General features: G+C 43.1%; 1 protein-coding gene across 1 annotated transcript; it reads left to right on the top strand.

Annotated features, from left to right (window-relative positions):
* The first annotated feature begins 1,375 nt into the window (after positions 1 to 1,375).
* LOC111953146 (C-C chemokine receptor type 9) lies at positions 1,376 to 5,328 on the top strand. Its single transcript, XM_023972227.2, has 3 exons — positions 1,376 to 1,539; positions 1,801 to 1,847; positions 3,701 to 5,328. The coding sequence occupies exons 2-3, from the start codon at positions 1,806 to 1,808 to the stop codon at positions 4,760 to 4,762; spliced, it is 1,104 nt and encodes a 367-aa protein (XP_023827995.1). The 5' UTR covers positions 1,376 to 1,539; positions 1,801 to 1,805; the 3' UTR covers positions 4,763 to 5,328.
* The last annotated feature ends 10,915 nt before the right edge of the window (positions 5,329 to 16,243 follow it).

Below are 16,243 nucleotides of genomic sequence, written 5' to 3'. Positions count from 1 at the left end.
ACCCTTAATCCGGCTAACAGGCCATGGTTGTTTCACTTCTCCTCTTTGTGGTCCAAACTGAGAAACGCAACCTGAAAATGACAGAAGAAGAGACTGGTATCTACTCTCAACCTCTCTCATCTCTGGGTCCTCAGTCTCAGACGGAAACTGCTAAATCAGCTTGGGTAGCGAAACCTTTATGAGGATGGCACAATGGCTTGCTCTGATCTCTGTTCTACTCAGTGCCTAAAGATGGTTCAAAACATATAAGGTTAGAGAAGACTCTTCCTAACACCTGCTCACAGGAAACACACAACCATGCAGGCTTCCCTCTCCCTTTATGTCTCTATCATAACATAGTCACTTTGGAAACTCTAAAAGTTGATATCAAGACAATATAAAAACATATATATATATATATATATATATACACATGTTTTTATATTGTCTTGATATCAACTTTTAGAGTATATATATAAGACTATATCAAGTTTTGTCAAACTTGCTGGAACCTGGAACTCAGGCCGATTAAAAACACAATTATATCTTAAAATGAATTCAATCAAAACTATCAATACCGATTGTTCATTTTCATTTATCCGTGTTGTAAACAAGTCCAGGAATGCAAGGTACTTTTGATTCAGTGATTCTTGGGGATTATAAATGTGGTTTACTTTGCTTACATTTCTTTAACTTCCCCTTGTCCTGCACAATGTCTGCTCATAGTAGTTGCACTTCCCTTTCTACAGTGTCTGCGTCTTCGCCACAATAGTAAAACATGGGTGTTTCTCAGATCTAGTTTCATATAGGGAACACCTGACCAGATCATTGTGAGTCCTGTGACATACAGGTACATTGTCTTGTCTTAGAAAACCCTCTACACCGTGCAAATGTGTGTTCACTGTGATAATGCTGTCACAACAGCCCACCATGAACCTCCCCTCACCATACTGGTATTATCTTACACCTACTACCAAGGTTCTCCATTTCACTTCTCCCAGGCACTAAGTGCTTAACTTAGAATACGGTGTTGTGTAAAATGTGGCGTGACATGAAGGTCTATGACGTGTTTTTGGAGGGATGAATGGGAGAATTGTAACAGCAGAAAGAGACAATAGACGTGAAACCCAATGTGTAGAGCAGATATGACTAATAACGCCTGCATGCAATGCTAAGTTGGTGTCTCATAGAACAAATGCAAGTAATCACTAGCATGCCGACAGACATGAATGCCAGAGAGGTTCCCTAAAATGAAACACAGCATCTCAATTTAATACTCACAGTGTAGCCAGTGGAGACTGCTGAGGGGAGCACAGCTCATGGTAATGACTGGAATGGAGTCAATGGAATGGTATCAACCACATCTTTGATACCATTCCACTGACTCCATTCCAGCCATTATGATGAGCCGTCCTCCCCTCAGCAGCCTCCACAGCAGCCTCCATTGTAGTTAAGGCAAAAGCATAAAAGCTGGTGACGATGAGACATGTAGCAATATCTGTCAAGGGCTTGAGGAAAGCATTGCTATCTAGTTTGCTAGTAGCACTCATCACAGACTGGGTAAGTTCTTGTAACATTGTCTTTGTTATTAACTTTTTAGTGAGTTTTATTCCAAAATGTGGGATGTTCTTTCATAGTACTATGTAAACTATTTGTATTCTTCAATGTTTTCATTGGGGGGGGGGGGGGGGCATCGACGGTGATAAATTATGACATGATCTAGTGTTAAAGTGTATGTTTGCAGTAAACAAAAAATTCTCACATATTAGGTTGTTTGGGGACTAAACTATAAAACCTTTTACATTTTCCTTCTTCTGACAGGCAAAATGGAGTCGCCATTATTCACAATATTTCCAACTTCTGAAACAGTAAGTATTATCTCAATCTAATTGCTTGTATTTACAACTATAAAGCCATGCTATAAAGTGAGTTAGAGAGCAACAACAAATCAGCAGAGAATGGATTCAATCCAAATGTGTTAATTGTAGCCAAGAGTATCTAGTGCAGAGATCTCTGAGTAGCTCGCCAAACAGATCTGAAGGTACCTGCAATTCATAAGTGTTCCACCTCAAACTGTCATTAACAAATCTCACACGTATCAGACACCACAAGCTCCCAGTTACGCTACTATCTAATCAACACAACCATGACATTATCCCACCCCCTGGGTAGCCACTATTGGCTTAAAAAGCCAAACCTAACACAATATCTGCCAATTCACTTCCAGCAATATTGCCTGTCTGTGTGGTGCGTTCGTCTACCACTCTGCGTTTAGCCAGTTGATGTGATCAACGTCTTGTGGGTTGACAGAAATAGTTTCACCTAAACCGTCACAATTAAAATGTTAACTGCAAAGTAGGCTTACCTGGCAGAAGTGTATCACGAGTAAGTATGTCATGTGTATCTATTATTTGCAAACTTTGCCACGAAAGGAGCAGCAGCAGTACAAAACCATCACTAGACTGGCACATTCTTCACTGGCTAGATGCACAATTAAAGGGGAATTCAAAAAAAAAATATCTAAATCTGTTAGTTTTCTTCCAGACCTAAAAAAGTATTCTGCTGTGATTTAAACATTGACACGGACTCAGAACATCCAATTGTGTTGTTTCTAAATGAACAATTGTAATTGAGAGTGAAAAACAAATCTAAACTAGAAAATGAGAAAACAACATAATATATAAAACAGAATTAGAAAAAAACGAATCTCAGCTTTTATAGGGCCCCCTAGAGTTGTTTATTAACTATTACTTTACCAGGTATATTGGCAGAAAACAGTGCACTACTTTCACTTCTACACTAGGATGTGGGGAAGAGTTTTAGGGGAGAAGAGAAAAACGTGCCTATTTGAAAGCTAGAAAAAATTTGTAGCACGCGACCAGTTTCATTTTTTTTCTTTAAGTAGCTCTCATGATAGAAAAGGCTGGATACCCCTGATCTAGTGCTTGTCTTTTGAACTCCCGTACAAAGACCACATAAAGTTTCACATCAACATTAATGTGGTTGAAGAGAAAAACATTTTATTTTCCACTTTTAGTACCCAAAGTAGCCAAGATTCAGATCAGGATTTGGATCAGACTGGAAGGGTTGTTTATGATGTTTGTAACAATGTTTTTGTAGTCTGTGTTCGTGCAAGTGTACAAGAACTCTTGAAGCAAATATTTCTAAAACACACGCAAACATCAGCATCAAATATCTACGGTGCGCACAAAAGAACTGTCACCTTTCCCCCCATATTTATCTCTGTCCTAGATCTGTGTCGGAGGCGACAACGAGCGCAGTGTCGCTGACGTGCATCGTGAACCTGAGCCCCTCTCTGTAGCCCCCCTGGAGCGTTAGCCCCCCCATCTCACACAGAGGAAGTGGTGCAGCGGTGTGGTTTCTCCTGTTGTGAGACACAACACCTGCTTCTGAGAGCAACCACAGCAGCATTGGCTTTAGGTAGAACGTCACTACCTAAAGGTCTTGATGTCACCGTGCTGGGCGCCGCTAAATGCACTGTGTTATGAAACACTGTAGTGTAGGCAGACGGTTTAGGGGAACAGGCAGCTAGCTAGTCAACCACTGCAGACAGGAAGTCACGAGAAAAAACTAAAGCTCAAACTACATAAATCTGTTGGTCTTAAACCGTTATGAAAGACAAAGTGACAAAAGAAATGATTAAGGACACCTGTTGCACAAATTCAAAGTAAAAGTCTCAGAATGCTTGTTTGTATTACAGGGATCTGGAGATTACACAGAGGACTATGAGGGAGGCTATACTGCGACCCCAGGGGGAATGTGTGATAAGTCCTGGGTGAGGGAGTTCCGGGGTCTCTACGAACCCCCTCTGTTCTGGCTCATCTTCGCCCTGGGCGCCGTGGGCAACCTGATGGTGGTCTTCATCTTTACCACGGTACGCCACCGCCTCAAGACTATGACAGACGTATACCTACTCAACCTGGCTGTGGCTGATCTCCTCTTCCTGGGTACACTGCCCTTCTGGGCTGCTGATGCCACCAGGGGCTGGGTGTTCGGCCTGGGCCTCTGTAAGATCCTCTCGGCCGTCTACAAAATCAACTTCTTCAGCAGCATGCTGTTGCTCACCTGTATCAGTGTGGACCGCTATGTGGCAATCGTCCAGGTCACCAAGGCTCACAACCTGAAGAACAAGAGGCTGTTTGTCAGCAAGCTGGTCTGCCTGGCTGTCTGGATCATCTCAGGCCTCCTGGCTCTGCCCGAGTTCATTTTTGCCCAGGTTAAGCCTGACCACAGGGGGAATTCCTTCTGTGTCCTGGTCTACCCCAACAACCTATTCAACCGCACCAAGATCCTGGTGCTGGCTCTGCAGGTCTGTGTGGGCTTCTGCCTGCCTCTGCTGGTCATGGTGCTATGCTACTCGGTCATCATCCGCACCCTGCTGCAGGCCAAGAGCTTTGAGAAGCACAAGGCACTGAGAGTCATCTTCGCCGTGGTGGCTGTGTTTGTCCTCTCCCAGCTACCGTACAACGGGCTACTCGTGGTTGATGCCATGCAGGCCGCCAACACCACCATCACAGACTGTGCCGTATCGGGCCATTTCGATGTCGCCGGGCAGATTGCGAAGAGCCTTGCATACACCCATGCTTGCATTAACCCCTTCCTGTACGTGTTCATTGGCGTTCGCTTCCGGAAGGATCTGCTGAGGCTGCTGAGGCAGTACACCTGTGGCCTGAACCAGAGAGGCCTCAGTAAGATGCAGGCCGTCCCCAAACGCCCCTCCGTCATGTCCGACACCGAGACCACCCCTGCCCTCTCCTTGTAACCCCACCTCCCTGTGACCACTCACCCCATCTTGGCGTTACCACACCTACCTACATATTAAACATCCCCTCAGACCATACCGTTGGGTTGAATCCTAGCTAAAGATCTGTGTGCGTAATTCAAATTTCTCATTGACATCTATACATTTAAATGTGTAAAGGTTAATACCAGGGGTCTCAAAGTTAGGCTTCAGCCCCCTGTGAATGCCTCCGACCTTATCATTACTTCCATATGATATCATAGGCTGCTATGGACCGCACGTTTCCAGGGCGACAAACCCAGCTGCATCCTGATTACGTTGGTATTTTGCCAGTATAGAAATTCATTGTTGTTTACATATACCCCATGAAGACAGTCAAGAAACATACAATGCATACAGTTCTCTAGGTCCTTGTATAAAAGTGTACATTACTGTATATAAATTGTGTCAATGAGTATTGTTACCTCGACTGTGTTACTGTTTTCTGTATTTGAAGAGTAGGTGCTGCTGCAAATCCTCAAAATTATTGGCATTATAATTGTGAAAGGTATCAATTAAAACTGAAATAAAATGATTGTCCTCTGTTTGTCAAAGTGAGAACAGTCAAATCATTATCTTGAAAACCAACACCAGTTAGAATACCTCACTTAGTCCTTTCTTCAAAATGTGTCAACAATAATGAGACTCACACACTCTCTTTTATAAGAGGTCATACGATTGAAATAGGCAGCCCAAAGGCCACATGAATAAATGCAACCGTTTGAGACACAAGAGCGACGTTCACTTCTTATTTTTCACTTGGTGTGAGAATACGGCACACTGTTTTCAATGGTGTAACGTACGTCCTGTGGTGGGGAAACAGACTAAGTACGGCTTGTTGCGTCCACAACTCTTTCACTATGACTGCAGCCTATGACTTGCTCTTAGTTGGCAGAGCAAGCACAATTGACAATCGGTTTCCCCATTGAAAAGCAGTTGTACCCCATGTTGGTATGGGTATGACTAGGCATTTTCAAAGTTAGTGGTGAAGTTTGCCCACCTCATTCATACTGGTATGAGAAATGTTTACTCATTCACCTCTGAAAACCGTTGAGTCATCACCATTGGTTCAGACAGGGTGAAAGTAGCCTCGGCTCCAGGCTTCGCTCACATTGTGAGGTGAAAATCTGTGGCAGAGGGTGAAAATAGCATGTCATGAAGTTTGACAATAGAGAATTTGATTCGGAGCAACCTCATTCTATTGAGAATGATATACTGAAAAACCCCTGTCCCCTGCTTGTTGTTGACCTGAATTTAGCCTCATAGCAGAGGAAGCTAAGTTTGAAATCTAATTGCAATTTTACACATTAAACTTGCTTTGGTTTTAGTCACCATTTGTAGCATCCAAACACTTGTCTTTGAAGATTACCAGCATACTGTAGATGACATAAATACATACACGTGTGTCTGAGAACTCATTATTGAGCCAATATTCTCAAACCCAACAGGTTGAAAAGAGGCATGAGATTGTCACAACCCGAACCAGCCATAAGCAGTATAGACACAGACACCCCATCTGATCTGATACAGGCAGACACTTTTGGGAGTGTTTTTCTACAGTTGGCCATGCTACTGAAAATATGGGAACATCAAAGGCCAGTAATGGTGGGCAGTTGCTGGCAAGGCCTTCTTATCTCTTCACTCCTCAGTGCAATTGGAGATGGTGAAGCGGTGTGAGCTTTACTGTAGGCTGTCTGCCCGTTGCATAATCTGTTTCATAACTCCCCCTCGGATGCACTCAAACCACCGCTATCAAAGCATAAGTCTGAAATCAGACTGAATAGCAAATAGACAGAGATTGACTGAAGTTGGGGTTGACAGAGGCATACCATGGCGTTCCATTTACCAGACCAAGCTAAAACACGCATTTACATTTGTAAATGACAACTGAGCATGGCAGGCAGTGCGTGTGTTTTTCATATAACGATGAGATAATTAAGTTGTGCTGCAAAGGTGGATTCCCGATTAGATATAAACGTTTTCATGAGAGCTAGGAAATTCAACAAATTTGCGATGAGAAACTTGACAAGCTGCTCTGCTTGAAGCTCACTATGCCTCAGACTGAGGGTAGAAAAAAAGCATGGTGTGTTTTTGAGGTTAGTGAGGTGGGCCATGCACCACTGTACCTGTTCAATTCAGGTGAGACCACAGACGCACACTTTCATGTCTCTTTTGTTTTGTCTGCTCAATGCACGACAGGAAGCCATCAGTCATGTCAACAACTGGCTTCCTGTATCCTTGTATCCTTGTATAGTACTACTGCGATACTACAGACACTAGATCGCTGTACAAAAGCTACACTACAGACAGCTAGGCCTCCATAGGGAGACCAGCCAGATAACTCACCTCCATCAGTAACAGCTTTCTCTCCGCTTCTCCTCTGCCTACTCCAAAATGACATACTTCCCTTTATTTAACTGCCATCCATGTGGATGTGGCCTTGAAATGGTAATGAGTTACCTTAAGTTGTTACTTTGCAAAAAGGTAATGTATAACATTTCCCACACTCTCCTGACTGACTTTCCACCAATGACCAGTCACCCCACTTCCAATTTCCTGCAGGGAAATCCTTCCTTCCCTGAAACACCTACTTCCAATCTAATTGACTGACCTACAAATGATATTGAGGAGTTATTTGTGATGCAAGGTGATTTGTAGATCAGTCAATTTTGCACTGTGTACCCAGTGAACACAGACAGACACTGATGTCTTTTTTTGGTTCAGTCCGGACCGGCGTTGATTTCAACTTCCATGGATGTTGATTTTTGGTCCTCGATGTCTTTGTCTGTTTGGTTCAGATTTGGTCTGATTTGGTTTGTTTGGTTCAGATTTGGTTACCTTGAAGTGGCCCAAACATAAATGTCTATAACTGGTTCAGATTTGGTCCGGACCGGCCTTTATTTGGTCCAAACATAGGCACCTATGATTGATTATGAACCAATCATAGACATCTATGCCCAATCATAGAAGTTTCACACGTGTGGACAGCACAGTAGAGCACAGCAGAGTACAATAAAGTACATTATAGTACAGTATATTACAATAAAGTAGAGCACAGAAGAGTACAGTACATTAAAGTAAAAACTAGTACAGTAGAGTACAGCACAGTATCATTTACTGTACTGCACCCTACTTTATTCTAATGTACTCTACTGAACTAAACTCTACTGTATTAACTGTACTGTACCGTACTGTACTGAATAAAATTCTGCTGTCTTGTCTTGTACCGTACTATAATGTACTCTACTGTACTAAACTGTGCCGTACTGTACTGTTCAAACTTGTGAAACATAGACTTGACGTCTATGATTTGTTCAGAATTGGTCTGGTCCGGACCAAATGTGTAATTGTCTGGGAGCAGAACTCATTAGAATAACACCCAACATGCTTTGCAAATGTTTGTTTTTAGATTTACATTTACATTTGGTGATTCAGCAGACAGACACTCTTATGCAGTGCGTTCAACTAAGCTAGATAAAAATAAAAAATAAATAAAAAAATGGTTTTGTCACATGCGCCGAATACAACAGGTGTAGTAGACCTTACAATGCAGTTTTAAGAAAAATAAGTATCAAGTAAAAAATAGATTACATTTTTTTTTATATATTAAAAAAATTATAAAGAGCAGCAGTAAAATAACAGTAGCGAGGCTATTTACAGGGGGTACCGGTACAGAGTCAATGTGTGGGGGCACCGGTTAGTTGAGGTAATTGAGATAATATGTAGATGTAGGTAGAGTTAAAATGACTATACATTGATAATAAACAGAGAGTAGCAGCAGCGTAAAAGGGGGGACAATGCAAATAGTCTGGGTAGCCATTTGATTAGCTGTTCAGAAGTCTTATGGCTTGTTAAGAAGCCTTTTGGACCTAGACTTGGCGTGCAGTAGCTGAGAGAACAGTCTATGACTAGAGGGGCTGGAGTCTGACAATTTTTAGGGCCTTCCTCTGACATTGCCTGGTATAGAGGTCCTGGATGGCAGGAAGCTTGGCCCAAGTGATGTACTGGGCCGTACGCACTACACTCTGTAGTGCCTTGCGGTCAGAGGCCAAGCAGTTGCCATACCAGGAAGTGATGCAACCAGTCAGGATGCTCTCGATGGTGCAGCTGTAGAACGTTTTGAGGATCTGAGGGCCCATGCCAAATCTTTTCAGTCTCCTGAGGGGGAATAGGCTTTGTCGTGCCCTCTTCACGACTGTCTTGGTGTGTTTGGACCGTTCTAGTTTGTTGATGATGTGGACACCAAGGAACCTGAAGCTCTCAACCTGCTCCACTGCAGCCCCGTCGATGAGAATGGGGGCGTGCTCGGTCCTCCTTTTCCTGTAGTCCACAATCATCTCTTTTGTCTTGATCACGTTGAGGAAGAGGTTGCTGTTCTGGCACCACACGGCCAGGTCTCATCGTTGTCAGTGATCAGGCCTACTAACACTGTTGTGTCATCTGTAAACTTAATGATGGTGTTGGAGTCGTGCCTGGCCATGCAGGAAGGGAATGAGCATGCACCCCTGAGGGCCCCCGTGTTGAGGATCAGTGTGGCGGATGTGTTGTTACCTACCTTTACCACCTGGGGGCGGCCCGTCAGGAAGTCCAGGATTCAGTTGCAGAGGGAGCTGTTTAGTCCCAGGGTCCTTAGCATAGTGATGAGCTTTGAGGGCACTATGGTGTTGAACTCTGAGCTGCAGTCAATTAATGACATTCTCACATAGGTGTTCCTTTTGTGCAGGTGGGAAAGGGCAGTGTGGAGTGCAATAGAGGTTGCATCATCTGTGGATCTGTTGGGGCGGTATGCAAATTGGAGTGGGCCTAGTGTTTCTGGGATAATGGTGTTGATGTGAGCCATGACCAGCCTTTCAAAGCACTTCATGGCTACAGATGTGAGTGCTACGGGTCAGTAGTCATTTAGGCAGGTTACCTTAGTGTTCTTGGGCACAGGGACTATGGTGGTCTGCTTGAAACATGTCGATATGACAGACTCAGTCAGGGACAGGTTGTCAGTGAAGACACTTGCCAGTTGGTCAGTGCATGCTTGGAGTACACGTCCTGGTAATCTGTCTGTCACAGCCAAGACAATGCAGGAGTGGCTTCAGGACAAGTCTCTGAATGTTCTTGAGTGGCCCAGCCAGAGCCCGGACTTGAACCCGATCGAACATCTCTGGAGAGACCTGAAAATAGCTGTGCAGCGACGCTCCCCTTCCAACCTGACAGAGCTTGAGAGGATCTGCAGAGAATGGGAGAAACTCCCTAAATACAGGTGTGCCAAGCTTGAGAAGACTAGGCTGTAATCTCTGCCAAAGGTGCGTCAACAAAGTACTGAGTAAAGGGTCTGAATACTTATGTAAATGTGATATTTTAGGCTTTTTTTGTGTTTTGTTTTGCCATTATGGGATATTGTGCGTAGATTGACAAGGGGAAAAAACTATTTAATCAATTTTAGAATAAGGCTGTAACGTAACACAATGTGGAAAAAGTCAAGGGATCTGAATACTTTCCAAATGCACTGTATAGTGTACTTTTGTATATATAGTGTACTTTATAGTCCAGTCTTAAGTGTAAAGTTATTTGTACACGTGTTTTTTCCCCCAGAAACTATCCTCATCGTATCATCCCGTTTCATCCTGAATCGTCAATTGAGAAAGACCGTATTAGTGTTCATAATATTCTCCACTGCAAAGCTTTCACAACCCCACTTGCAACCCTTTCAATATGTTCCAGGTAATAATTCAAGTTCACAAGTAATCTGCTTCACAAAGGCTCTACTTCTACTCTATTGTTCACTTGAATTCTTCACCTCAGAACTTGGAGAAGAACATCACAACTTTCGGGGGGCATGAGGGCCCCTATTCATGACAAACACTCGGGGAACTTGTCATTCTGTGTGAAAATAAAATTACTCTATCTGCCACAAGATGGCGAACTAGCTTTACCAAGTGTCACTCTGACGTTAGTCTGTGGTGTTAATGTTATTGGTAAATTAACGCCATCTAGTGGCAATGAAGAGCACAGCCTGATACCTCTTTCGTCAAGTCGTCTTGAGAAATGAAGGCTCATTTTACATTGACTGATAGACTGTCTTGCAATAAGACAGTCAGTGAATAACAAACTTTGCCAAAAGACAGGCCTATTGATCTGACATTTTATTCACCCTGTATAATGTAATGGCAATTAACACAGGGGAGAAGAAAATCAGTTAAAACGGAGCGAGAAGGATTGTGGTGGGAGGTGACTCACAACTGGAACAACACCTGTGTCCTAAGACCACCATTCCATCTTTCTTCTCCCAGGGATTTAGGTGTGTGTGTCTGTGATAGATTGTATAAGAGCAACGGTGTGTGTGCGTGTGCACAAGCAGGTGCCTGTGCGCAAGGGTGTATATGAGAAACAGCGAAAGGCCTCTGAGTTATGGGCCTAGTAGAATGGGAGAGTCCAGGTTGGGATGTGTTGACCCATTGGCCTGGCTGCATTCTGGCACCAGAGAGGATTTGGTACTGTGAGACTGAGGGACCATGGCTCATGTATCAACAATGACAATGGCCTGCGACACACACGGGATCCTATTCTAAGATCTCAAAATACGTGATGACAAATGCACTGTGTTGCAAAAGTTTGGGACTGACTTAAAGGTTAATACAATTCAAAAACGTTCTCTGCGAGTTCAAGCTATCCAGAAGGCAATACAAGTATTTTCTTAAACGCAAATAACATAACACATAACACTCTCTTTAAAAAAATAAGTTTTATAGAAATGTATCCACCCCCCAAACAGGGACCCTGTTATCCTTCTCCATCTCTCCCTCGGTTAATATTTCACTTCAGACTCCCAGGCCCACAGAAAGAGAGACGTTTCCATTTCATGTCCGTCCTTTCCAGGGCTGTGTGTTACCTGTATGGTGATAAGTGTGTGACTGACTGGGAGTGTCATTTGTCACTGTCCAACTCTGAGTGACAGTCACAGATTGACGATGGTGATGATGGGAAGAGCCCTTGTGTTGTTCTGGAGCCACACACTCTAAACACCCAGCCACAATACACAGCAGTAGGGCTATGGGGAAAATACACAAGCATGCACACACACACACATTCCTCATTTCAGAACGTGTCAGTGTATGAAAATTTGTTTAGTGTACAAATCCAGCGACAATCCAACATATTGCACACAGGCAAAGCCAGAGCAATATCAAATAGATAATTATTTTGATTTTATTCAAAAGTGGTTTCATGTTAAAATGTAAGGGATTTCCAGTTGTAAAACTGGTTCATCTGTGTTTTGCTTTGGGTCCTTAATGTATGATTCTCATGTTGTGAAAAAATAGCATGTACAAAACACTGAACAATCTTTAAAAAGGGAACAAATGACAACAAAACCACAATGATAGATGAAAGTTAGAAGATCACTAAACAAAACTATCCGTTCCATGGAAATACTTAAATTCTCCAGTGTTAAATCAACACTGATAGTGTTAAATTTAACACTGGGCCAGTGTTTACACGGGACCACACTTTTGATTGTTAAAATAACACTGTACTTAGTGCTGACTCAGTTACACTTTATCAGTTTTAGGGAATTAACACTTTCGGTTTTATGCAATAAAACCTTATTGTATTTTTAACACTAAGAAGTGTATATACAGTGCATTCGATAAGTATTCAGACCCCTTGACTTTTCCACATTTTGTTACGTTACAACCTTATTCTAAAATTGATTAAATAGTTTTTTTCCCCACTCATCAATATACACACACAATACCCCATAATGACAAAGCAAAAACTGGTTTTTAGAAATTGTTTCAAATTTATAAAAAATATCAAACCAAAATATAACATTTACATAAGTATTCAGACCCTTACCTCAGCACTTTGTGAAGCACCTTTGGCAGCGATTACAGCCTCGTGCCAAGCTTGTAGCATCATACCCAAGAAGACCCATCTGTATTTGGGGAGTTTCTCCTATTCTTCTCTCCAGATGCTCTCTAGCTCTGTCAGGTTGGATGGGGAGCGTCGCTGCACAGCTATTTTTAGGTCTCTCCAGAGATGTTTGATCGGGCTCAAGTCTGGGCTCTGGCTGGGCCACTTAAGACCATTCAGAGACTTGTCCCGAAGCCACTTCTGCGTTGTCTTGGCTGTGTGCTTAGGGTTGCTGTCCTGTTGGAAGGTGAACCTTCACCCCCGTCTGAGGTCCTAAGTGCTCTGGAGCAGTCCCTGCCGCTGAGAAACATGATGCTGCCACCACCATGCTTCACCGTATGGATGGTGCCAGGTTTCCTCCAGACGTGTTGCTTGGCAATCAGGACAAATCTTGGTTTCATCAGACCAGAGAATCTTGTTTCTCATGGTCTGAGTCCTTTAGGTGCCTTTTGGCAAACTCCAAGCGGCCTGTCATGTTCCTTTTACTGAGTGGCTTCTGACTCTATAAAGGCCTGATTGGTGGAGTGCTGCAGAGATGGTTGTCCTTCTGGAAGGTTCTCCCATCTCCACAGAGGCACTCTATAGCTCTGTCAGAGTGACCATGGGGTTCTTGGTCACCTCCCTGACCAAGGCCCTTCTCCCCCGACTGCTCTTTTTGGCCAAGCGGCCAGCTCTAGGGAGAGTCTTGGTGGTTCCAAACTTTAAGAATGATGGAGTCCACTGTGTTTTCGGTACGCTTCCCCAGATCTGTGCCTCGACACAATCCTGTCTTGGAGCTCCACAGAAAATTCCTTTGACCTGGTTTTTGCTCTGACATGCACTTTCAACTATGTGTCCTTTATATAGACAGGTGTGTGCCTTTCCAAATCATGTCCAATCAATTGAATTTACCACAGGTGGACTCCAATCAAGTTGTAGAAACAGGATGCACCTGAGCTCAATTTCGAGTTTCATAACAAAGGGTCTGAATACTTATGTAAATAAGGTATTTCTGTTTTTCTACATTTCCAAAAAACTGCTTTTACTTTGTCATTATGGGGTATTGTGTGTAGATTGATGACGGGGAAAATTATTTAATTCATTATAGAACAAGGCTGTAATATAACAAAATGTGGAAAAAGGGAAGGGGTATGAATACTTTCCTAATGCACTTTAGTTTACACCAAAGGTTTTATGCAATAACACCATTTATAGCATTTTTATATAATATGTTTCAGTGTCAAGTTAAGGACATTACAATAATATTTACAAGCCTTTATTTCTCCTGCAGAATTGTCTGCAGACATGCACAAATTTGAATTAATATAACCATAGCCCACCTAAACGGATACAACACTTCCATTCACGGGTGGCCAAAAATAATTGAAAGCCACTCACTAAGCCACGCCTCCACTATCATTTCCCAGTGTGCCTTGCCATTTCGAGTGAATTGTAGAATTTCCAGAGATACTTTTGAGGAGATAGGAAACTCCATTGGAATCGTATTAGCGCCCATTGTGTACGTTGCACATGTGTCGTCAATGGGCCGCGTGGTGCATTCTGGGCAATTCTGGGACAATGAGAGCTCTCCTTCAAGTAATGAATGGGAGTCAATTGGGCGCCAGCTCAAAAACCCAACATTAGCATGAATTTTGTGAACAAGAAGTTCAACATTGCAAATCTTTTCCGAGATGTGAGATAATTCACTTATTCTCTGTAATATTGTATAGCTTTGTCATTACGTACTTTCGAGAAAAATAGGCAGGTTTATTGACTCATACCCTGACTTTTTCGAAGGGATTGAGTGACGATTAGCTTAGCAACTGCGTGACACAGCATGACAACCTGAACACAATTGGTCGACAGTCTGTTGGGTGGGGTGTTTTAAGTTTCTCCATTTATTTCCCAATGGGATTCCTATCTCCTTTTTCTGTAATATCTCTGGAGTTACAACCCATGACTGTATTTGTTAGTGACAGAGAATTTGTTCATTTTCACTCCTAAGGATTTCAATAAGGGAGTTTGCGCTGGCATCACTGATTGATCTGGCATTGCTCTGGCATCACTAAAGGCTAACTTCTTAAACCTGGGGTCAAGTGCAGCGGTTTCTGATAGCACGTGATTATATTCCATTCTGTGGAACCTTCTGTCCATTGATGAACATAGGGTGTCCATCAACTCTGTCACATGTCCTGTGGTTACATTTGCTTCTCTCTGGCAGCTGGCTGTGATTTGCTACAGACCCTTACACAGGAGTGTCATTTTTGAGGCTGTCACATAGCTGAAAAGAGAGAACAGTAACTTATTAGTTCAGGTTCATGTTTTGTCTACTGATACTACATTCTCATCTACTGCTCATATACATATATAATACTGGATTAAATAATGATGTAGTAATAACTGCTTACTGTACCTCTCTCCACTGATCTCCACAGTGACCTGCTCAAAGGGTTCCAGGACTCTGCACACCACCTCCACCACCTCTCATTCCTCTTGGGTCAGAGCATCAACAGGTGCATTGACAATGGCCAGGGTAGATGATGGCATCCTTTGACTCAAGAAACCGCTTCAACATATAAAATGTTGAATTCCACCTTGTAGTGCAGTCTTGTTTAGGCCTCAGCTCAGGCATCGCCATCTGGCATTGTGTAGACTTTAGTTTTTCAGCACCTACTGTGCTCCTGTGGAAGTATTCCACAGCTGCTTTCACTTTGTCCACAGTGGGCTTCATCACCTTCAGAGCATCTCTTACAATCAGGTTGATTGTGTGAGCAAGACATGGATGATGGGTCCATTTGAACATTTTCATGGCTTTGGTTACGTTAGCTGCATGGTCGCTAACACAACAGACCACTTTTCCATCTACTTGCCATTCTTTGGCCACTCTCAACAGTTCCTCTGCCAAGTTCTCTGAGTGGTGTCTGTCGCTGAACTCAAAGCAGTCCAGAAGACAGCTAGACTGTGATTTTGAAAGGGTTTTCCTGCATGGAATTGTGTACATTGGATTTAGATTATTGCTATAATTTCTAATACCTCTGTCCTCCACGATCGAAAATGGTTGGAAATTGGTGGAATCATTTTAGCCAATGCAATATCAATTTGGCATGGTTTTGCTACAGAGTTTGACTTTGGCATAAACTGGTCCATAGAAGACTGCGTTGCTGTGGGTACAAAGTAGTCCTACTTGACTGAGTGGATACATCTCCACGTGTGGAGGTGCTGGCTCCACCACTATCACTAGCAGGCCCGCTAGTTTCTCGAAGCTGCGCTACAGCTAACTTCACAGTTGGTTGCACAGTTCGCAGATGCCGGTGTAGGTTGTGCGTAGATCCGGCTTTATATGAGATTTTGTTTTGGCAAATTCTACACTGTGCTCTAACATTGTCTACATTATTAAAATGCATCCAAATGCTACTGTGCTTCCGACTCATTTTCCAGCTGTTGTCTTCACAGTTGTCCTTCCTCTCTCTCCCCGGCTGCTAAGTGTGTGACTGTGAGTGAGTTGGCTCGGCCCTCCCTCACGCATCTTTGGTTTATTGGTTGACACTGCGTGTCTGATTGACAGGAACAACAGGTGAGGCT

This window comes from Salvelinus sp. IW2-2015, linkage group LG27 (assembly GCF_002910315.2).
Source record: "Salvelinus sp. IW2-2015 linkage group LG27, ASM291031v2, whole genome shotgun sequence".
NCBI classification, from domain to species: Eukaryota; Metazoa; Chordata; class Actinopteri; order Salmoniformes; family Salmonidae; genus Salvelinus; species Salvelinus sp. IW2-2015.
This window is presented reverse-complemented; position numbering and strand designations above follow the sequence as displayed.